At 46.2% G+C, this 24,849-nt stretch overlaps 1 protein-coding gene across 4 annotated transcripts in view; it reads right to left on the bottom strand.

Annotated features, from left to right (window-relative positions):
* The window catches only part of LOC119194145 (plexin-A1), a 160,060-nt gene that overhangs the window by 35,589 nt on the left and 99,622 nt on the right, over positions 1 to 24,849 (bottom strand). For all 4 annotated transcript variants that reach the window (XM_037448262.2, XM_037448264.2, XM_037448265.2 and 1 more), the window contains exons 10-13: positions 18,555 to 18,755; positions 7,687 to 7,783; positions 5,892 to 6,082; positions 407 to 558 (exon numbers count right to left, since the gene is read on the bottom strand). In XM_037448262.2, the coding sequence (XP_037304159.2) occupies positions 407 to 558; positions 5,892 to 6,082; positions 7,687 to 7,783; positions 18,555 to 18,755 (641 nt within the window). The remainder of the gene's footprint in view (positions 1 to 406; positions 559 to 5,891; positions 6,083 to 7,686; positions 7,784 to 18,554; positions 18,756 to 24,849) is intronic.

The raw sequence follows: 24,849 nt of genomic DNA, 5'->3' as shown, positions 1-24,849 counted from the left end.
AGTTTTTAGTAGACGTGTACCACCCGCTTCAAATGTCATTACATTTCTCTCAGAATGGGCCAAATTCATTGTTGGTTACATGAAGTAATTTGATTCTGACAGAGTAATGATTCCTTTTATTGGTAATTAGGAAAATGAAAGGTTCCACGTTAACTCAGCTACTGTGAGATTCACATTGAATTCATTTGTACAAAGAAAATCAGTACCAAACACAGCAGGAGGCCGTTTGCAAAAAATTGGGTTTTGTTTAAAGGAGGAACGAGTGACACAAGCGGAGAGGCTGTGCGAGAGTCGCACTGTTGTGCTTAGCTCTCGGTGTCAATTCAGTGTTGGACAAAGACGGAAATAATGAGCCCGAGAGCGAGGGGGGGGATGGGGGTGGGGGACAGAGACGGTGTCAACTTACTGCTCAGCACTGATGTACTGGTCCTCCTGAGGGTTGCAGGCCACCTTGCCGATGCGGACTCCACTCTGGATGTCTTTGAACTGCAGGCCCAGGTTCTCACCCATTATGGTCAGCATGGTCCCTCCCTGCCTGGGCCCCGTCTCCGGAGTCAACTGGTTGGGAGGACACATGAGATAGGACCTATGTTAGCCAGAACAACACATGGGACAATTTGATTTGACCCAAAGCTGTACATCATGGCAAATGTGTTGTCTGTCGTTCTGAATGACGGTTCACTCGAGTCGTTACGGTCACCTTCCCTTCTCAATAAATCTAATACTTAAGTTGCTACCTCATTAAGTTAGACGAAAAATGACCCTGCAGCCATTATCTCCACATCAACTCAGACAAACATCCACAACCCGCCAAATCACACACTTAACCTGGACCCACCCATCGGGCCCTCACTTACATCTGTCGTTTGACCTTGTGACGATTAATCTACTGAACACAATTACGCACACAGCGACCTCTGCTCTCTGACGTTCCCCCAGAGGTCTGCAAAAGGTGTGCAGAGGTGCTAACGGCTACCCGAGGCTAGACCAGCCGCTAATCACGGCCCATTCATCCAGCCCACGACGCGGACAATGGCTCCGCTGGTAATCAGTCATTACTAGCATAATTAGGGCTAAAGCTAATTGGATTAGAACCTGGTGGGTGGAGTCCTTTGTCGCAGCAGGGTGGGAGGAGGCTGAAGGGGAGGAGAGGCAGATAGTTGGGTGTCGTGGAGATGGGGGGGGTGGGGTTTGAAAAGGTCAGACGTTGACCTGGCTTTCCGTTAAAGAATAGACACAATGGAGGATCACTGCTTAAATTCCCACCAGACGGATATTTACCCTATAAGTATGCATCACCAAACTAGGTGAAGATCCACATATCAATACCTGCTTTGTGTAGAATAACACAGCAAGAGTCAATCAATGGCATGAAGAACCTGAGAGGGCAGCCAGGTGCCAATGGTTTTTTTTCATTTTTGTTGGCCAACGCTGACCCAAGCAACAGTTTCGGTCACACCCTAAAGTCAAAAAGCTAAATTAATTTGCCTAATGTCGCAAAATTGGTTGTGATGCCTGTTTACTATTCAGATTTAAGATGATAAAGGTATCAATCTTAACATCTACCTCTCTACAGAAGGAGTTTAACGATTTCCTTAAATCCATCTACTGTCTCACGTATAAAATCAGACCCACACTCCCAAGCTCTACAACTCCATTCCCCCAGCTGGTACCCAGCAATAATCCCCGGTCCAACATCATTATAGAGAAGGTGGTGGGCTGGAAACAGCCACAGGTGTTCAGAATGCCACTAACGGAAACACACAATGCGAACAAAGCCCTGTGTCATGGAGGCCAGCAGTGAAATGCCACAGTGATACAATTAGGGAGTGTTTTCCATCTTACAGCGATCGAGGCTTGTGATGAACGTCCCTCTTCCTTCCCCTCGCCCTTTACCTCTTCCTCTGCGGACCTCCGTCTTTTTTATTCACCCATCGTCTCTTTGACAATGTTCCGGATTATATTTCAGACTAAAGAGTGAAACAGTTGTGCACCAGTCAGAATCTTTTAGATATGGTAATAAAAGCTCTGTCTCTATAAGCACTGGCTTATCAAAACACACTTACACAAGTTGCTGCACCACCAGCAAACAAAAAGCCCCTTTTGATAAAACCAGCAGCCCTAAACACTCGCTCCATTCTCTTCTCAGAGCCGCGGCGCTCCACACTCATTCAAATTCCCTTTTTTCCTCCTCGTCTCCAACTGGTCCCGTTTTGTCAGAGGCTTTGTGTCAGGCCTATTGTGGCCGGCTGAGCGACAGTGCACAGATAGCATCTGCTAGTTATAGGAAGAGGAGGAGGAGGAGGAGGAGGAAAGGGGGAATCGAGAGAGAGAGATGAAATGGACATTGGCCCAAGGTTTCGGATGTCTGAGTACAGACAGTAGTAAGTCACAAATAAATCAATGGACGTATTGAAGTAATAAACTCTACAGCCATATAATGTTATATGTGAATAATTGATCAAAGAAAAAAATCCCCAAAACATGCAGAACAAAAATTCACCAATGTTAAAATCAAACTGGATAAAAAGCCACATATAGACCTTTTAAGCGCATATATAGTAATGCAATGTTAGCCGTATCAATAGTAAGATCAAAGCAAGGGCTTCTTGTTTTGGTCTAAAAGATAAGCAGCAAATTGCAGATGTCTCTTGGCACTGGCTGGCCAAAAGGGGAACAGAGAGGGGAGACAATGAAAGGTTCCTTCATCGAGGAAAAGGGAAGAGGAAGAAGAACCGGAAGGGAAAGGGTACATGAAGGAGGAACTATATCAAGTACCCAAGCTGTGAAACAGAGACTTGCATGTTGACACAATTCTCTGCAGTATCAGATTTTAGGGCGCACAAAAAAAACACTTTCTCATTTACTAAGGATCACAAAAGAAGCAATACAAAGAGGACTCGAGTGTGTCACGCGCTTATACAGAGAAAGAGCACAGAATACCACACGCACGCACACTAACTGGCATCGCCTGTGTTGTTTTAATTGGTTTCTAAGGGCCGGCTGTAATGCTCTTCCTGTCCCCTAGGAGCAGGCAGGAAGGAAATGATGGATGACGGAGGGCCAGGCCGCATCCAAGGCCACCACTAGGACACCGCTGCACTACACTGGGACACAGACAGTGTGGAGTGTCGCTGTCTGTGTGGCTACGAGTAGGACTTTTAGGATACAAGCCGCGCATTGTTAGTCGTTGCTTAATGTTTATCTTTGACTTTAAACATTCTGTATTTGAATGCAGGCTTCTAAGAGAGTGTGTGTGTGTGTGTGTGTGTGTGTGTGTGTTTCCCTGTGGGGACTGGGGGGGGGGGGGGGGGGGGGGGGTTGTACGCTTGTGTATGCTCTCTCTCTCACACACACACACACTTGCCGTTGAAAGGAGAACTAATTAATCTTAGTGTACAATGTCAGTGCAGGGAGAGAGAAAAAAATCTGCAAAATCTCGGTAAAAATAGCACTTCACCAGCCTAACAGCTAAGTTCTTGGGCTCTAAATGATTTTTGGTTTTTAGACCAAAACATCAATTGCAGACTTAGAAGAACAGTGCTTCAGGTGTGTGTATGTGTACGTCCACCGCCCGCCACACACTTCACCTGGACCCACCCATCGGGGCCCTCACTGTCTGTCGTTTGACCTTGTGACGATTTATCTACTGAACACAATTGCACACATGGCCACACGACAATGGTTCAGCCAGCATGAATCAACCAAAAGGTGTTGCTTTTTCTTTAAAAAAAAGAAAAAGAAAAAAGGGATTTGAATGAACGGAGAGTAAGAAGTGAAGTAATATGCAGTGTGGTTGGGGTGATGCTCTTTGGGAGAACTAAAGGTTGAAATGGCAGCAGAAAAAGAAGAGATTTTCTTTGTCACCGGCTGATGATCTTTCAGCATCGTCAAACCGTAAATGTCAAAGGTGGAGCGAAGAGCTGAGGCTGTCAGTAAGGCTGGGCCACGACGCCTCCTACAGGGTCTCCTATTTTTTCTATTCTTCTTTGTCTCTCCCCTGTTCTCAAACCTACACGTCATGTCTCCTCCTCCTGCTGCTGCTGCTGCTGCTGCTGCTTTTGAAGCTCTTCTACTCCAGCTTTTTGACTGCCACCAACATCTTGCCCCGGGGCCATGATTTACCCTCAATATGCACGGGAGAGCAGATACATCTTCACCACCTTCGCCCCCACCCCTTCGCTCTCATACATACACGCACGACACAACCCAATTGCCTCTGTACGCTTGTTTCAAAGAGATAACTGAGGCGAGCAATGAGAGAGAGAGAGAGAGAGAGAGAGAGGGGGAGAGGGGGAGAGAGAATTAGCAAATGGATTTATCTTTGTGCCAGTGCCCCAATTATCCAATATCTGCATTACGCATTCAGAAAGACGAGCCCGTGTCACACAGGAAATGTTCCGAGGGCTCCAGCCTCGGTGAGAATGGGCATGCATTATAAGCAATACATATATTTCACACTCTTTTAAATAGAGAGCAATGGCACTCATTTCAACCGAGAGGAGGATACTTCTTATTTTAGATCACATTAAATAGGAAAAAAAGGGGAAAGTGTTGATAGCTTGCGGGGGAGTGGCGGGGGGGAGAAGGAAAAGGACGGAAGACGGCAGAAGGACAAACGAGGGTTGAACGCCAAGGCGCGCTCGCCCGGCCGCACGTGGCTTTCTAACCGGGCTCTGTTTGTCTCTTGTGTTTGTCTCTTGGCGAGGGCGTGCGCGTCTGTGTCTGTGTCAGTCCCAGCGGCGGGCTGTAGGGACGGTGACCCAGGTCACAGTCAGACGAGGACCACCGCCGCGGCTACCCAGCGGCAACAGATGGGAACGCCGGGGTGTTCGGACGCATTGTCTCGCCCAGCCTGTCAGAGGCACACGTGCGCGCACAAATTCTGCGCCCATGGTGGGACACAATTAGCACAATTGCACATTCTCTGTTTCTTTCTCACCCTTCTGGAGACACATACACACATATATATAGATATATTCAAGACAACCACCTGCTCGGCCTCAGGTGTGTGTGTGTGCTGTGTAGCCATCATCTCTAATCATGTCAGTGTGTTCAGTCTTGGTGGTTTCGTGAACTGCCCCCTCCCGATCGGCCCATCTGTGTTGTGCTTGCTGCTACGCTGATGGCTTCTAAGTTGCCTGTCCTCCGTGGCGCCTCTCCTCCTCCTCCTCCTCCTCCTCCCCCTCCTCAGTCGCTCGCTGAGGCCAAACAATGACGCCGCACATCACAAAGTGATTTCTAATCTCTTGCTTTGATTGGTGTCTAAAGGCGGGTTTCAAAGTTTGCTGAACACGAAATAATCACAACCATGTTGTTAAAAGGCATACCGTCACTTGAACACCCCCCCTTTCTGACCCCTTGCCTTGTTTGTTGTTTTGTGAGGTTGAGTTGCTGGGCAACGCACAGCCAACAGCAGCTCAAGTGTCTGCTTTAACTTCAGCAGTGGTAAGAGGGGTTTTTCTTTAACGTGGATTCAGCAGCTCCATGGCGTGTTTATCTTGGAGCAGGCGGCTCCGCGGCCTCCTGGACTGGGCTCTTAATGTGTGTGGCAACAGCGTCAGTTCAAATCTCCCCGACAAAAAAAACTGATTCATTTCAAGAGGTTTTCTTTTTTCTTTTCTTTTTTGAGACCAAGAAATACATTTACATGAACACACACCTGCTAATTTGCCTTTTTAACTAATGAATCCATAATATGCATTGGTTCGCGATACACCGACTGCATTTGGTTGCACATCGAGCACTTCTGATCTAGCTCAAGAGGAGTGCGAGTTTCTACTTGCAAGTACGTGCCGGCAGGAATGTGTCACCTTGCGGGGCTTCCGGGGCACACGGAGCTGGAACACGGCGCTATGTGGCGAGCGCACGTAGCTTCTATCACGCCTTACCTTGGTGATCTTGGGGTGTGCACAGCGGCTGTTTCCCGTGGTGGCGTGCATCCAAGTGCTCTCCGGCGGAGTACACTCCTGCCTCATGGAGCACTTCTTCTCCTGTACGCACCAGCCACACTCAAACCGGGGGTTCGCCTTCAGACACATCCCGCAGCTTTCCCTCAAGGCGTAGCACTTGTAGAGATGGGCTGGTAGGGGAAAGGAGAAGAAAGGCACCGAAATAACTAATTATAATCGGGCAGAATGAAGACAGGGAGAAAATTAAGTTACCATGTCAATAAAGTTTGTATTGAATATTACTGTAATTACAACGTGAGGGGCGCCACTGCCGGAAAGTTACACAAATACCTCCTCTTAAAAGTTTCTTCACTTCCACACAGAAATGCCATAACTTCTTCAATGTCAGTCAGAACAAGTTGAGTTAAGACATTATTTCCCAAAGGCCTCATGAATTGTGCAGCAATTTTTTTTTCCCTCCCTCTCTGCTACTCCATCCCCAAATCCCATTGGTCATGGAGCAGCTTTAAAGCAACCCTGTAACAATTACTGGCTGCTAAACGTCTCCTCTCTAATTACATTAACATATCAGTATTTAAGACAAGCGGGACCAGCTCACACTCCAGCAGATGATTATCGTGATTGTGAAAAGGGGGAGGGGCTAGCCCGCGAAGAGCGATAGACCAATAGAGGAGGACATCTTTAGGCTGTAGGTCGACTCTGGTTGCACTTCAGGAGACATACTTCTTCAACCACCAAAGAGAAACTATATCGGCACAATGCAGAGCATGTATGAAACTCCAACGGGCCGAATCAAACACTACCACCTCCCAGCAGGAGAATAATGCCACAGACCCCTTCTGTGCTGTACAGGCCAAAATAATTATGGAGAAAGCAGTATGAAGACTGTTCTACCAGCAATTATATCCAAGAGACATGATCTCATTGTCCCACGGCGGCGCATCGAGGACGTGTGTGTGTTTAATCATTATCCTCTCGGCCCTTTGTTAGGAAGGGGAGGTTGGGTTTTACACGAGTGTACTTATGGTAATAATGTACTGTTGAGTGGGTATAGATACAGTCGTGCACACATTGTTAATAATTACATCCTTCTGCGAAATATTATGCAAAAGCTTTGTAATAATACTTCCATTGCTCACAATATTTTACATTGTGACAATATGCTTCATGGAGCTGAAAAGTGATGTGGAACCAAAAATAAATGTTATGAATAAGCTTTACCGGTAAACTTTGATTTTACTTAAGTTTGTTGTATCCAAGGATGAACCTTAGCTTGGTAACAATATTTCACAGTTGATGATTTTCAGTGACAAAAATGCATTTCTATATTTTAGTTTGGGGAAAGTAACAATAAATATAGCTGTATTGGACAGAATATTTACATCCGACAATAAGTTGTCTCAAGAACCTCTGTTCTGATCCACGCATGGCGCATATAGGCCACATGACTGTAGATACACAGTTGGTGGGATGGCTAGGGGATTTTGACCACAATATGAATGATTGACTTTGCAGTTTTTTGGAGTCTCCCAGCTTCTTTATGCAAGATCTGGGTCCTACTTCGTTGAGATGCTGTAACAGCCATGACGCAGCTGAATATAAACAGAGAAATCAATGCTTTTGAAATGAGATTGATTGACCATAATGTCTCATGTTAAAGGTTAAGACGGGTTATTGAAGAATTCTTTTACACTTAATACAATGGCACTCTCCAGGCTTTACACTTGCTGTTGCAGACTGAGACACTAAGGGTTGCAACAGCACATGAACTCACCTTGGATGTTGTAGGGGTTGTCGATGACAAAGTTTCCGTTCCAAACCACAGACAAATCCACCGGCAGGTCGCTGATGTCATTGCCCTCATAGGCATACTGAAAAACAAAACATTACTATTAGCATTCACAGTCACAAATCCGCACCCCAAAACAATCATTTTCTTTCACCAATAACATCATTGTCAAACATTCTCAGTCTTTTAATAAAAGATGAAATTAGTGCCAGAGAGAAATATCTGCCAATACCCAGAGCAAGCTCCATTCAGCTAGTGGCTGCTAGTAATGTCATACCCTGCGGTGCTCACACAGTCGAAGGCCCATAAAAATGAAAGATGAGAGACAGGCTATATTGTGATTTTAACACGCAGCACATCCGCCGCTGCCTGGCAGAGCACGGAGTTGATTAAGAGATTGGAATCCCCATCACTGTATGACTCATTCCATTCCAGTGATGAATGAAAAGCCTAATATATCTCCAACAATAATATTCTCATCTAATTTCATTTTTGCATCCTGAACTAATAAGAGTTGAAACGTAATTGACTCGTCGGCGGCATAATCAGGTTTATGGAATCGCTTTATATGAGAAAACAAGCTCCAAAAGCCCCGATGTGATGGCGGTATGTTAACAGGAGGAATGAAAGAGAAAGAAGTCTTGCAAGGCCCCTTGCCAACATTCAAACAAATAAATTATTGAACCGTGATTATCCCCGCGAATAAAATGCAGCTTAGCAAGTTGCGTTGCCTCTTCAACCCTCTCTCACGTACACAAACCAGCCAAACACTGAGGTAAACACACAATCATCTCGGGACTCACCCACCCTGAGCCCACACTCCCTCCCCCCCCCCCCCCCCCCCGCTTATGCGTTTGTAACTGTAAAGGAGGCGGTTTGGGCTGGAAAGACCCGACATGTTAACCTAATACTTCTGTCAGCCAAAGGGCGCCCAGTCAGTCTCACTAACCACTGGTATGGTCACTATCTTCAGTGACCCGAGGCTGAGAGATAGCAGGCCGATTCTCCTCTAGTGGAGTGGTGATACGATCCAGTGTGAAAGCCCGGGGCCTGAGGCGATAGGGCCCTCGCAGATTCAATCTAGCTACAACTTCACCACTGTGTGATATCCCTCCAACGTGATGTTGTGAGATTTATCTTGACTGATCTGTAGTAATAGTGAATTTGAATGTATTTGAGGGTGAAAATACCACAAAATGTGCATAGAGAAGATAAGAAAATGAGAGGACACGGCAATGTCACAATGTGTGAACGGCTGATTAATTCATTATTCCTTTTTTTTGCGATTAGGCCCCGAAGGCGGAGATGCTGATATCCAAATGAACCAAGATGTCTCTCTGTATCTTAGAGGAACTACTACGTTAGTCTATTTTAGAGGAATAGTTCAAAAAACGTTTTCCGTGACATTTTGGGGCCCTCATTTTATTTTATTTATTTAGTACCCATGAACTATTGAAGATGATACTTTTACCCCTGAATAACTCCCCCTTGCAGCCGGACTACGGAACGACAAACTTCTTCATAAAGTTAGAAAGAGAGCTGGAGGTTTTTCATTCAAGAACAAAATGAAATGAATATATACGGAGTATACTTATCAAAAAGGAATGCTATGGTTATCTTGTGAGAGATGCGCCCTCTGCATGAAGCCAGCGGACCTCGGCCTCTCAGCACAAACAAAGGGCATGTCAACTGCAGGTCATGTTGAAAAGGGAAGGTAAAGTTGGTGATACTAAAAGGGCAATGTGAAAAGCACCATTAGCACAGGACAGAGTGCAGAGAAAAAACATCAAGTGATGGTTAAGAGACAGGAGAACATTTAGAATGGCCGATGGGTTGGAAAGACCCGGGTGAAGTGTGCTGAGACGAGGCGTGCAGGGAGCAAAAAACTGGAAAGGTGAAAAAAGGATGAAGCAAGTTGATAGGAAAAAGAGGGGGAGAGGGGATGAGGGAGAAATAGCGAAGGCGAGCTGGATAGAGAGGAGATTGTGTGTTATTCTGTGGACACCATTCATTTACACATGGAATAAGGGGCCGCGGCTGGCCGGTAAGCGCCTGTGCTGGTGGGGCCTAAAGTGAAATTGGCATTTTCAATTTGTTCCCTGACATGTCTGCCTTGGTCTTTTCATTCTTCTGACTCCTCACCCTCTCTCGCCATCCACTCTCCGCCGCCTTCTCGCTCTCTCTCTCCCTCCCTCCCTCTCATTATTCCTTCCCTCTTCCCCTTTACAAACCTCCTCCCTATTCCATCTCAGTCAGACTTTCTCTCCCCTACCTCAATCTCCCGGAACGCCCACAGTCAAACAAGGAGAAATGGAGCCGATTCCTTTATTGCATATGCCAAACATGTCTACAGAAAACACATGTGCACGCTCTACTATAAATATGCATTCTGCACACAGAACGCTTTCTAAGAGACGGATGCCAGCGAACGCTTCAAAGGAAGGGAGTCTATACAGGAAATAAAAAATGATGAATAAAAACAGATGAAAGCACAGGGAGATAAGACACTCGCACAGCAACACATGTTTTGGATGTCAGCTATTATTTCTCTCCACTCAAGTCCAAGAATTTGAACTTCTTCAATCTTTCCCTCCCTCCTTCCCTCCACCCCCCACCCCACCCCATGAGACCAACCAGTCTGCCTGGGAACAAGAGCACTTCCTCACCGGGTAGAGATGGAAAGAACATGCGAGTGTGTTTGAATGCAAGACAATGAGAGAGAAGAAAGGGACCTGCACTGGGAACGTGGGGAGGTAGACAGAGAAAGGATGAAGAAGGAGATGCAGAGAGAACGAGAAGGAGGGGGGGGGGGGGGGCAGATGAAACAGATGGCATAAAACACTGCAGTGGACGACGCATCCACACACCGGTCTCGAAAAGAGCAAAAGTTGTAAAACACAAAACTGAAGCCGCTCATGTTGAACGTTGGACAGCCTTCTAGCACAGGAGGCCACACGACCTGAAACCAGAGCTGCAAGTTCCTTAGGTTGCAACTCACAAGACACAAATATATACTATTCTGACATTTTGTCTATTAGTGCAAAGCAGAGGCAGTTGGTCAGGACATCCATTGTGTAATAACCCATTAGCCATCAATCATTTCGGTCTCAAACTTCTCAGCCTATAGTCTTGGATGGATGTCAGCAAAGTCTAGTTATCTTTTAGGTATGTCTGAAAAAAGACAATCTTCTTCATGTAATTCACTGCCAAACATGTGGCAAGTTGTATGTTATGTCCATTCCTCGATTTCAGAGTTATAAACTATGTCTCTTCTCGCTGCCCTGTTGTATCCTCTCAGGTTTGACGACAGGCTGCAGTAAAGTGCATGGGGTCAAGCTTCCTTGCCCTTCCATCCCTGCTTCTCTGATGACCAGCCAATCAGAGCATGGCCTGATCCTACACCCCCCCACCCCCCTCTCAGGTCACATGAGACGGGTCAATACCGCTGATAGAGAAATAGATAATGGATGTGTGTGGACCTCTTTGCCCCTGCTTTACATCCTGACAATTCGTCACCCTGGAAATCTGCAGCACACGCATGCTGGAGGTGTGGATGGGTTTTATCTTTGGTTCATGTTACAGTTACTGTATGTGCCTGTGTCTGCCCAAGAAAAGGGCGGGAGGGGGAGGGGAGGACTGGGATCTGCTTGAGTATGTACTTTCACTGAAAAAAACAAAAAACAAACATGAATAATTAGTTAGGGAGAAGTGTGTAGATGTGTTTAATGTGCATTAGACTGATGGGTGGGCAAAGGGAGGGTTAGGATCCAAAGCTCGTCTCCTCTTACTGCACCAAAAGCTTATTAAACTTTCACCGTGAGCCACCGTGGTTGCACATAACAGAATTCAGGGAATACACACGTGCGCCTAGTAACACAGCACAGAAAATATGAAAATGCAAGTTTCGCTGAAAAAGGTCAGGATTTGCATTAGCAAAGTCGAGGGAAAAAAATGAGCCACGAAGTGTGATGGGCAAGTAAATAAATGTCAAATGATAACAATAATGAGGTCAAATAAAGAGACATTGGACCACAATATTCTCTCAGCCAGCTGAACCTGTCACTGTTAACTAAAGGAGGCGAGGCCAGGATACATGGAGGAACAAAGGAGGAAAAAGTGAGGAAAGTTGCAGGGTCAGCACAGGGTCGGCCCTGCTACTCATCCTTTCTTCCTCCCCAGCTCTATCAAGGTGATGACGTCTGTTATCAAACATTAACCTGAGCAATTCAAATTTAGGAATCTCTGAATGTTGGCCAATGTAAAGTGTGCTTTTCCAGTGTATGTTATGGTAATCTATTGCTAAAACTATTGTAACACACGGCGGCCGATAGGGATCCCTAATCAAGGATGAAGTGGTAATCCGTCCTATAGCTTAGTGAGTGAGTGTGTGTGTGTGTGTGTGTGTGTGTGTGTGTGTGTGGGGTCAGGCGGCGTGGAATCATCTTCCGCCCGTAATAGGGACCGGTTAGCCAGTGCTAATCGCTAATGCTAACAGGATTGGAGGACATGGACGGACCCAGTTACCCAGCTTATCTCTTTCCTGCACACAAACACACACACACGTGCATAGTTGCACACTCGCGCACATACTTCCTTCATTGATGTAAATAAAGAGAGAGAGAGAGAGAGAGAGAGAGGAGAGGGGGAGAAAAGTGCTGGCTTGAGGGAAAAAATAATGCTGCCATAGCTGGTGTTTCTTATTTGCGCGCCTACGCATTAAGCTAGTGTAAGCTTACTGGACTTCTCCCCGGACAAAAGCCTGAATTCTGGTTGTTTGCAGAATACGTTCACTGCCCCCCCCCCCCCCCCCCCTCAACTCATGCCTTTCTACTGGTGGCATTTCTCCCCTCGCAAACTCCACCTCTCAACTGTTTTTCTCACAGGTCGCCAACCAGCTACATCGACTGACCCAAACATACGACTGCAGTACGGCAACGTCTATGCTGAAGCACTCTGCAACACAAGTTCATGAAAAAGGATGGAGGCTGATTTACATTTAGTTAAAACATAATATTTGTTTTAAAGAGAAGGAGATTTGGGTATGTCGGGGGATTTCATAAACATGTACCCATCTAGATTCAAATGAGTATCACAGTGTTTCTGTCAAGCTCAGGTCATTCATTAGAAGTGATACGGGCCTGATGCACCGTTCACTGACCCCTGCACGTTAATCTGTCACTTTCATTTGCTTTGCATGAACTGTGAAGATAGTGTATCATTCTGAAAATGTCAATTTGTTTGGGGCAATACATTTTTTGAATTAAGGAATCATTCATTCAATTACACCAAGTGTCAAGCATTTTAATGGGTTACTATATTTTATACAAAATCCCTGTTGATATCAACCAACTCTACAGCAGCATACAAAACATTATTTTATGTAAACAGACTGAGGCTGCTCTACAGGATTTAAAATAGCCCTGAACGCATTCAGACAGAAACATGGAGGCGGGCAGAGGTCTCCCCTCGGGTTTAACCACCTTCTCTAAGCTCCTCTCTTCTCATCAGGCAAATAGCACAAGATCTCTTTTGTAGATTCCCTCAACCATCAATCTATCACACAGCGCTGAACACATTGCAGGGAGGAGCACTGCTATGAGAGAGAGAGAGAGAGAGAGAGAGAGAGAGAGAGAGAGAGAGAGAGAGGATTTAGCAAAGGTTACAGATAGCAGGTATACAAGGGGGGGGGGGGGGCGAAATGAGAAATAGATTGGCGGGATGGGTGGAGGAGCTGGCATACGTTGATAGCTGAGGAGCAATTAATTCTTATTTATCCAGGACTTGAGCGTGTGAGCTCCGCTTGTCACCTGTCAGACAGCAGAAGCAGGGAGCCAATGACGGGGCAGGAAGATGAAGAGGAAGGAGGAAGCTGGAGAAGAGGAGGTAGAGCTGGAGACAGGTAGACGACTGAGAGAGACGGAGGGGGCATGCTGGAGAATGAACATGAGGCAAGTGAGGGCAGAGCTTTCCTCTTCTGCGTGCCTGGCTTTCAGCTTCTTTACAGGACACCGTCCGCGTAAACAGGAACACACGGCTCCTGAGTTAATGTTTTAAACTGCGACAAATGCACACAGCCTTTATTGAATTCTCACACCCTCCCTGCGAGCAAACAAAGCGGAGCCCCGCAATCTAAATGGGATCGGCGCTGTCCGAGGCATCACAGGATTTGGAAACAAAGTAGTGGAACAAGGAACGGTTCTCAATCGGCAGCACTCCAAAAATAAAGCCAAGAGAATTTCCCATGCACTTTCAATCCACTCCGACCACACACACACACTCACACAAGCTGAAAGCCAATTAGAACAGTGTCAGTGTGTCCTGTGTCTGACTGCGGTGGCAGGTCTAGTGTTTATATCTCATTAAACTGTGCCAGGCCATGCCGGACCAGGCTGTACCATGCTCCGGTGCGTCTGCCCTCCACCGGCCAGCGCCGAGGCCCTCATTAGCCCCGTCTCTGCTAGTTAGAACCGCCAACGTATGAATGTATCCGCGTTTATTCAAAATGACAGGATTTGTTCCTATATTAACGCCAGTGTTTTGCTTTGGAGGAAAACGCACGCAGCGAGTGGGGTCACATGACACTATTAGACCAGTGTGGTTTGTGTTGACTACCTTCCCTGCAGACATGTTTGGCCTCTTCTCTAGACCTCCATTTGCGCCGTCTCTCAATTTATTCATCCCTCCATCCACTTTTCATGTCTGCCATCTTTCTCTCATTTCCCATCGGAAAGGGAAGCAGATTATTTGTCCTCTCTCTCCTCTAAACTCGGTCTCATTACACTCCTTTATTCATTCCTCCTGTTGCTCCCTCTTTTTCTCCTGGTCTCGTGCGCCCCCAAACGTCCTTGCCTTTCTCTTACTTTCATTCCTCACACGGCTCTCTTTCTTTCCTTCCTTCCCTTCCCCAAATCTTTATGGCTGCCTTCCCTTTCTGCCGTTATTCAGTGTGTGTATGTAAGTGTGTGTTTAGGTGTGTGTTTGTGTGCACGAGCCTCCGTCTCCGCAGCCCGACTGCAATTCATCATCATTTTTACCTGCCTTATGCCATCAGGACCCCTGATACTTCCCATTTCTCCTTTAACAAACAGCTGCTCACTCCGCACACAGAAGAATAAACACACGTCTTCTCCCAAACTAGATATACTCCCGTCCCCATGTCCGCTGCCTTTCCCCCCCACTGGTGAACGCGTGAGAGGAAGAGGGTGATGGAGTGGCCCGGTGGTCTATCAAATAGAAGATAATGATGTAGGGTCTGGGCTGAAATTATTCTTCTTCTCATTCCCGGCTTCCAGAAAGAGGGATAAAGAGTGAAAGAGAGGAGGACGATAGATACTCTGAGGTAGAAATGGGTAAAATGCTAAGAAGAGGGAGAGGTAAGGGAACAGAGGGACAAAAAACGTCAGGAATTGTTGAGCTTTTTTCAAGCCCGGCCGTCAAAACACGGCCAGCTGCGATCTGCCGGCCTCACCGACCCCAAAGTGTGGCCATTTGTGTGTAAAAGCGCTGTGTGTACGTGTGTTTGTTCGCTCCCGTGGCTCCTGTGGCGCTCTGAGCACAACTTCCCAGCCCACAGCTCAGCATCTTATTGTCCTTTGTACTTTCACCTCAGCCTCTGATTGGCCCACACACAACAGGAGGCGGCCCCGGCCAGGTCAGAAAACCGACAGGAAGCGATTAAGACGGCAGCTTGTTGTTTTGGTTGCTGCTGACCGGAGTGAACCGCTACCATAAGGACCGGCGGATGGCTGCGTCAGTGTCAGTGGTGATTTGGGCTCGTTTGGCAATAAGAAATATGGAGGGGACATGAAATGATCGTACGTTTTTTCTCCTTGTTATAGGAACTCGGCCCATTCGTCATTCGCTCAACTTTCACAGGTTCCACAAATTTGGAATTATGTTTGGCTCAGTACCCAAGTTCAAAAGTGAGAAGGGGAAACACGGCCATCACTGTAGAGCCTTTGATTTTTAAAAGTCTTGGCCTACTCGTGTCTAGACTCTTGTCCCTGCTTGCATCTTTGGGATCAGTTGGTATGTGTCAGTAACCGGATACAGAAATAACATACCATCAATATTTCTTTCCTCCATAAGTAGATATGGAATGTCAAGCTTAGCATGGAGCTGATGTTACACTATCGTATGTCATGTGTGTCACACATACAGCAGGTTATTGACAGCCTCCTGTAAGGTGATCCTATATAACAGTCTTGAGTTATTCTGGTCAGTGCAAAAGGAATAAAGTATGGGAAAGTGGAGTTTAAACATGATCCAAGGGTTGATATTCTGTGGATAGTTTATCGCCTCTGGGTAGTGTGATGATATTGTATGCAACATAGTTGAATGAGTGTTTTGGCCTCAGGGGACTTTGGGGCTGCTTTTCTCTCTCATAGCCTCTCGTCTCCCCCTCACTCTCCCATGTTTCCGGATTCTCGATTCACCTTTCTCCATTTATCGCGCTTTAAATCGTGCACTACGCTCCAATGCGGCCCTCTCTGCTTCACATCGCTCTCCGTTTTTACTTCATAGAAATTCATGCCACGGCTCTTCCTTCTCTGCCCTTGTTCTTCCTACAAGTGAGTGAGTGTATATCAGCCTGACTCGGTGGTAAACACATTGGTGTACCTCAAATCCAAGGCTAAACTGTGGATTAGCACTGCTGTGTTTATCCCGTTGATTAGCAAAGCCCCCCCAGTCTCTGTGCATAGGTGTTTTTGAAACAGCAGCGCCAGCACAAACATGCACGTGTGCACGCACACACGCACGCACACACGCAGACACTGATTCACCTCCATCCCCATAGCTGTGTGCATAACGGATGAAGTTTATTTCTACTGCAGAGTCATACATGATTCATTGAGTTGGTGCTGAACACTGTCAAAGCAGGGAACAAACATGGAGCGGTGAGCATGAAAAGAGAGATGAAGGTCCATAAACGGATAAACTAATATTTAAGACCCTCGTTCTCGTGAAATACTGCTCCACAGCTATAATAAGACTCCCGTTCAAATAATTCATGACACATAATTACACTCATAAACTCAAACCCGGGATGAATGATGCCTTAATGGCAAATTCTTGCAGCTGGCACCTTTTTCGTCCACCGAATCTAAGTACGGCCTCACGTGGACTCGATGCACGCGGGGCAACACTATCTTGCCGAGCCGTCGAGTGGCTACGCCTAATTGCTAACGAGGGCTAAGCGCTGACAACCCGACGCTAATTGCTGCGAGAATGTCTGCTTTGTGGACATCAAATGGAAGATTTCTGCGTTCGGCCAGGGTTGGGCTTTGTTGCTGATTAGCGGCGGCCTTGCAGCTACAATAAACAGTCAATGAAGAGAGATCTCTGTGGAGAGACAACCCCGTCGCTAGCTAATTAGCCGCGGCTCCACAAACAACTTGGTAGCACGTGCCAGCAGCCCGCGACTGCCCGTCGATACGGACACAATCAAATGCTGCGCTGGCTGTCACGTGGGCTCAAGAGTGCTGTGTACGTGTCCGGCCATGTTTTATATCGAAGTAGTAAAGGCTTAGTTGCAAGAATTGACGTCCTCGAGATGTTTCTACTTTATTCTAATCAGTCAAACGTTTTCTTTCACGTGACAGCTGCAACGGCCTCGTCTAAAACAAAATGAACGCCAGCCGCACTCATCTCGTGTCAGTTTGTCCCCTCCCATTTTATGTTGTGGTAGAAAGGGACATGGGACAGGAAAGCAGCAGAAATATGTATGTATTGTAAGAGAGCAGTGAGGAAAGGAGGGAATAGAAGCAAAAAGTAAGTATCACAGACAGAGGATGAGCTCTACAGGTAGAGGGGAAGGGGGAGAAAGAGGCATGGAGTCTAGGTGTAAACATGATCAATCTGCTCCCAACTAGGCTCAGAGGCAGACTCTCTCTTCACATTTTCAGCCTCAGTGAAGCGCATCGGTGGCTACCTCTTATCTGTCACGCTTGTTTGAAGCCTCACAAACATACACAGAAACGACCATATTTCAACACACAGAAACACGCAGAAACCCTGCGCACAAAATCCTCTGCCTACCTGTACATTTTCTATACACACAAGTTATTCATAGAAAACCTTTGCAAAAAAAACCCCCATCCTTAAGAACACTTTAATCCTGCACACACCAACCCCAGAGGCATATAATATCATTGAAGCATTGAACAGACACCATGATGGCTGTCCGCTGCAGCTTCTCACATCATTAACATCAATGATGGCAATGATGTATCGCATGACGATCGGTCATGCTTTTAACCACTCTAGACTAGGACTTCCCCCACAATGAAGGTTTATCATAAGCAAGTTTCAATTTAAATAATGTCTATGTGAACTCTTGACATCAATATCTATTTTTCCAACAATCTGTCCGATGTGGGAAGATCAGCATTGGATCATTTATCTAGATTGTGTCCAAGTGGCACACGGTGATCCATCACCACAATGGGCATATGTTAGGGTCCAAAGTGGTCGTTAGTTGAAGAAGGCCATCATTTCAACTCTGGCCGAGTCAATGTCCTTACTGGGATCGTGATTCAGTTACCTAGCTCAATTGATTAGGTGAAGAGTAATAGTGGTAAATGACTATGCTTTTAGCCTTTACAGGAGTCACAGCACTGGCGATTCAGTCTGTCCAGTATTCAGGAGCTTTGGACTCATCAATAACGAGCGCTTTACATCATGCAACATTATCTCTCCAGAATCCTCATATAAAGTAACTACATTATTTCTGTAAACAAGACCAATCCGCATTTTTTCTCCCTCTAGTGTCACACCGCCATCACATGACGCGTTCTCCACCACAATGCATCCACTCATACGATCACATTCCCTTGTTTACCACGTTTACTCACCGCGGTTTTCTGGCACTGGATGGAGGTGCTGTTGAAGCGCAGGGCGGGGACACTGTGGGTCTCCCCCTGGATGTGGAAGACGCACTCGTAGTTCCTCTGTCCTGACTGGGGCTGTGGCAGGTTCTTGGCCGCTAAGGTGATGGGCTTTGTCACCCCGACAGGGATGAAGATCTGGGTTGATGGAAGGATTCGAGGGCAGTCCTGCAGGGACAAAAAAAAAAAAAAAAAAAGATACTTTAAGCTTCATAGCTTCTTTTCTCCAGTTATGGGAGGAAGGGAGCGGGCTTGTGAAAATGCGGTAAGAAGAGCAAGCAAGATAAGACAAGGAGTGATGAAATAAATCACTTGTTTGTTGACAAGTAAAGAAAGGCGAGCAAGTCGTGGGTGATGTTTGACTTCAAGCCAGATTTGCAACAACACCCTCATCGTACAGAGCTGTGCTGCAGTGCCATCTTCACATGTGCTACAGAGTCGTGCAACACTCACACTGGCGTCGCACCAAGTAGAAATGTTGCAAAACATCACTGGAGAAAGAGAGCCTTTTATACAAAGTTCGCAATGGATTATCTACCCAATAAAATGATTTGCACCACAACAGTGCTGCATTGTTACGGCAGCAAGACGGGCTCCAGTGTGTTTCAGCCATGTGCGGAGTGAGGTAATGAGCTCATGAACTTTGTCAGCTCTGGCCAATATCATCGACTGATGTGCGCACGCTTATGCGCACACACACACACACACAGGCAAACCCCGTATTGGAAGGAGCCCATTCACCATAGCACCTCGGACGGATGGGCGTGAGTCCTCACATGGATGCAAATGGACAAACAAGTTTCTTAATGTGCAGCTGGATTAATGTGCGCCTAGGCGTGCACATGTTCCCTTCACTGAGGCAGAATAAGAAAGGACGGTCCGCTCGGTGTGCAATGTTTCCCAGATATGCGTGTGTGCATGTGCTGGAAGAGATGAAGTCATTAAAGTGTTCGAGGCACAATTTGGCAGCGACGCAGATCTCGTCAACACTGATAATGCGGGAGAGAGGGAGAAGGAACAGGAGGGCGGGGGGGGCGATCTTACGCAATACGAGCCCCAAGGGTGGAACTAAGCCAACCTGTGTCATACATACAAAAGAAAAAACAAAACAAATCACATCACATATTTCCCAAACTAGAGAAACTATTAATCGTGTCAAGCAGAGAACGTTCTTTTCATATAAGGAAAAGAGGGTTGGAAACTATGGACTTGATTCTGATTCACGTAAATAAACCCAAACCCGTATATCTGTTGTGATCAAAGAAAACAATCTAGATGTGCTGTTACGAGAGGGCAGAACAGGACAACATGTCGTCAAGTGGTAAAAATCCTGATATAAGGCCGCCCATCCTTATAAAAATATTCACTGCCATTCTCTACTTTGCTTCTTGTAGCTTCTCCTTTAAGCAGATAGCTGGCTCCCTGTCAGTGAATTTTTCCGACCCCTCCTCTCCTCTGAGCCGTTGTACATTAGAAGCTACAGCGCGTCCCCGGGGCCTGAACACAATGCCGGAGTTTGTTCATTAGGCCGCTTAGCCCTGGCCTAGTGTGTCTGATCACACACAAACACATGCATAACACATAATCAGAGAGGGGAAAACTATAGGGGGAGGAAGACATAAGACCTGGGGTATGAACAAAGTAAGAGGAAGGTGGGTGATGGGTGGAAAAATAGATGGCTCAAAAGGACTAAGTGAGGTAGGGAATGGCGAGGGGGGAGAGGGAGAGATTGAAGAAAGGAAGGAGGGGGAAATGAAAGATGGGTTAGAGAGAGAGGGAGAAAATGAAGGGAGTGGAAAAGGAAGGAAGGCGAGAATGTGAAAGCATGTGAAAGAAAGGGCAGGAGGCGAGAGGAACAGGTTTAATTTGGAACAAAGCAAAGTGAAACGAGGAACTTAGACAGTTATTGAGCAGAAAGAGAAATGGAAAAAAATGAACGGGGTCAAAAGACGAGAGGAGACGTTTTAGAGGAATCTCTGCATCCCTCCGCACCTTTTCTGTCTCTGTCTCCATCCCATCCATCCAACAGTCAAAACCACGTAGCCAAGCCCCACGACAACATCCTACTTAATTAACAGCCTGGAGCCTCAGACGACACTTGAAAATTGATGGAGGGGGCCAGGGATGGAGGGAGCGAGAGAGAATGGAAAGAGGGACAGAGACGAAGGCGGAGAATAATTTGCACTTGTGGCTTTTGAAGTCCCGCCTCGGTAAAAAAGATGCTCTTGTCAAAAGCTGCGGGCTTGCATTGTCAAAGGTGCCAATTTAAAACCAGAAAGGGGTTTGAGCATCCTGCTACTGGAGCTAACTCAGGATAGCATAGCCTCTAGTGAAAGCTGCCACTAACCAATGTTTAATTCATCCATCTATTGACTTTGTGTCAGCTCAGATGGCTGATTGTCGTTTTCTCTGGAAGTCCTCTTTCCATAAATTATTCATTTGCTATATTCGGTGCTATGTATTTTAAAAATACAGTAAATAGAACTGACTCATGTGCAATATGTAGGTATACGTTGCTTAATAAAAGGAATCAGAACTACAGGACTTGACATGAAAGAACTTCCTATAATGGCAATGAAATCCATTATACATTGCATCTGTTGGGATGGTTGATTGGAGCCATTTTGCAAGAGAAATCAGAACTCCATTTGTACGAAGCACTAAATGCGAGATCCCACTGCATTGAGGACCGCTGGGAAAGGGTTCTGGGAAAGAGATGGAATAAGGGAGGACGAAAGGGGGATATTAAGGGGGGGGGGGGGGGGGGAAAGGATACCACGTACAGTGCGTACAGAAACTCTCCTCTGTAGCTGTGACGGGTAGCAAAACAGATCAAAGACGGAATTGGAACTATAGTGTTGCGTAAATTGAAACAATATTTCACAGGGGATATTCGCTTGAAGTTTGAAGAGGTCATTTATGCCGATTTCCCAGCTATCAATTCATCTGTGAGGAAGGACGGTGTGGCCACCCTGGAAATATTTGAAATTTCAGGAGGACCAACAGTGGAGGAGGTGGAAGGAGTGTATGTGTGTTTTTTTGGTTTTTACATCTGCATACTATATCTGTGGCATGCCATCATTGGCTCAGTGATGGTTTTAAAGGAGCCGAGTTTCTACACACAAAAACAGCCCCGAGCAGGACCTGACTTTGAGCACAGCAGCAGCTTGCTTCGTTATAAGGTTCACTCTGTCTTCTTTAACCGGTGAGAGCCTTTTATAGTGAAGTTACATGTGTGCGTGAAGTGGAAATGATGCGTGAAGGAAAGCACGCCACAGATGGTTTCTACACACCACAACAAGGCGCAGCAACATCTGCTCTGTCTTTGCATTCTGACATCTTCATAATCATTTTTAACACTGCAGACGCAGACACTGTAGCAATTTAAAACAATTTCTTTCTGAGGACACAAACAAGCGTCTCCCAATAGCTCTCAGACCGATTGCATTGGGCTGTAAAAGTGTGGGTTCGTGCCGGATACGGAGACAACGGCGCGTGTTAATGCTGGCAAACGTCCAAGTCTTCAACTGTGGGTTCAAAGCAAAGCACCCAGAGGGCTTTCCTTACCTCTCCATGTTTGTTTTCCCCAACAGACGGCTGTTAGCTTTGCGCCTGAAGCTGGCGCCCCCGTTTCCCTTAACAGCACAGGCGTGTGTAATCATGTGACTATTAAGATGCACTGTGTATTTTACCTAACTGAAAACGTCCTAGAAGAAACAAAGAGGACTTCTTTCTTCTAGAGAAAAAAAAAAAGAACAAGCCCAAGCCATTGTTCCTATGCCTGCCCTATATATTTTGACATCATAGCGCAGATACCCAGTTGCCAGTTTTGATTTCATGTCGCCAGGAGCTTTCTCAAAGCAGAGCAGCTGTCATTCTGGTTCAACCCTTTTCTAAAATGTGCCTCCGATCATTTCCAATGCACTCTGAAGTGTAGCGCACCACGCCGCTCCGCACCCAAAATAAAACGTATGAAACAAGTGTTCAGCGGACGGATGAGCTAATCTCCACTCACAAGCGAACAAAACACCTTTTAACATTTGCCAGGAGCTGATAATGAGACAGTCGGTTAGCCAGTGTGTGTGTGTGTGTGTGTGTGTGTGTGTGGATATGAAGAAGGTGAGGGAGATTAGAATCAAGATATAACTTAGATGGGTTTGGGTCGAGGATAAAGACGACAGCAAGAGCAGGATTCTATATAAATAAATAAATGTATTAAAACGCCAAAAGACTTCTGAAGGCTGTGGCGTAGCCTGACAAGATATAAATTAATAAAGCTCCAAAAACACTGCGCATATGTAATGATGCGAGTGTCTGGTCGGTTTCTTAAGGCCCCCCCCCCCCCCACACTCCAAGTCCATCCATGCATAATTAATCAGCCGCCTCTGCGATGTGGGGACTATAGATCAGGGAGGAGGAAAAAAATAACACGCTAAATAATGAAGTAAAGCGATATGGCGAGCCCATGGGAGAGATGAGATGGCATGGGTGTCCACAGAGGAGCGAGGGGCACACCGGTACAAATAAGAGACAGGATGCGTGTGTCACTAGATCTTGACTAAGGGGGGGTATGTGAATGCTCCCCCACCGCCTGTCGACATGCCCCCCCCCCCCCCCCCCCTCCTCCATCCCCATCCCCCCCCCCCCAGGCTTTATTACAGAGATCTTGAGTAGGAAACCAGAGAGCCGTCTGTAACCTTGAACTAAAGAGTGCCATCTTTTTTTTTTACAATCGACTATACATTAATATTAAATTACAATATATGGAAGTGGGTGGATCCTTTCCTCCAGAGTAACATGCAGGGCGTTACTGTGGGAAACGCCAGTGGGAATGACAATGAAAACAGTTTTAGCATCTGAATTGTTTCTGCTTTCCGGGGCCCCAGAGAAAATAAAACACACTGACACAAACAAACAAATCACTAAAGGAGATTTTCCTTATGAATAAGTGTAAATATATAGAAAAACTAGCTTTAGTGTGCACTGAGATGTGTCAGTGTGGTGGAATAATGTGACAAGGTGAAACATACGGCTGGTGGATTCTCTAAGAATCACTTTTTGACAAAAATAGCATACATCATGATTAAGCACATGATAAGGACATTATTATTCCACATTATTCCACCCACATCATTTTTGGAAGTCTGCTTCCAAATCATTCCGTGATTAATAAAGGCCATGTGATCTCATGTCATACATCACAATTTCAACATGTATTCCTTTCTCTTCTGTGTAGCGGCCGACCGACAAACATGTGGTTTGGTGTGTATGTGTGTGTGTGTGTGTGCGCACCTCTTTGGGACTAATACTGACTACAGGGATGACAAGAGCAAGACTGTATGTAGGTGTTTTCTATGTAAGGTATCAATTAAAATCTCCAAAAAATATTGTTGACATCATTATATATAAAAAGAAAAAAAGATGCAGGATACAAGTGTGCAGTTATCATCAAAGGCAAATATCTAAATTGGCTGCACGGTGTGATAGAGGGAAGCATGTTGGTGTGCGTGTGTGTTCGACACAGTGTGCGTGCATGCACACCAGAGTTGAGACAAGCTCATTAGCAGACAAAAACCAGAAAGATTTTCAGTGACCAGAGAGAGAGAGAGAGAGAGAGACACAGAGAGAGAGAGAGAGAAACAACTTAATAAGGCAGAACATGTAGAACAGTGCCAGAGCAATGGAAGAGAAGGAAGAAAGGGGACTTTGAAGATTTAAAGGGACTGTGAGATTGTCCGCCCACGTCTTATCGCTTGGGGCGGGGCCAGGGGGGGGGGGGGGGGGGAAGACAGAGAAAGATGAAGAGTAAATGGGAAAAGTGAGGGAGCGCAGAGGAAATGGGGAGCAAAGAAAGGTGTTTGAATTAAAGCGAGATGGAGGGGAATGCGCGTCATGTTATTGCGCGTGGATTATCAAAGTCTCACGGAGCCGGAGCTCGACCCCCATATATGTTCCCCGTACGTACACACACACACACACACACACACTCACACACACACATACATGTTGATCTCATCTGCTAATCCCTTATCCTTGATTTACAAGAACGCTGCCAAACCTCCGCCCTTCATCCCCTACACATGTACACCATCGTTTTCAATAAAACAATAAAACAAGCAAGAATCTGGGATTGCGACATAGTGGTGGAGAATCTGGGGAGACTGCGGGTACCCGGTTATCATTCTAACCCAGATGTGTCAGCGGCAATTGAGCCTTGTACTCCTCAGCTTTTCAAAGACAAACCGTGATTCGATCGGCTCTC

Source organism: Pungitius pungitius, chromosome 8 (genome assembly GCF_949316345.1).
Source record: "Pungitius pungitius chromosome 8, fPunPun2.1, whole genome shotgun sequence".
Classification (NCBI taxonomy): Eukaryota; Metazoa; Chordata; class Actinopteri; order Perciformes; family Gasterosteidae; genus Pungitius; species Pungitius pungitius.
The sequence above is the reverse complement of the archived record's forward strand: the minus strand, read 5'-3'. Positions and strand labels throughout refer to the sequence as shown.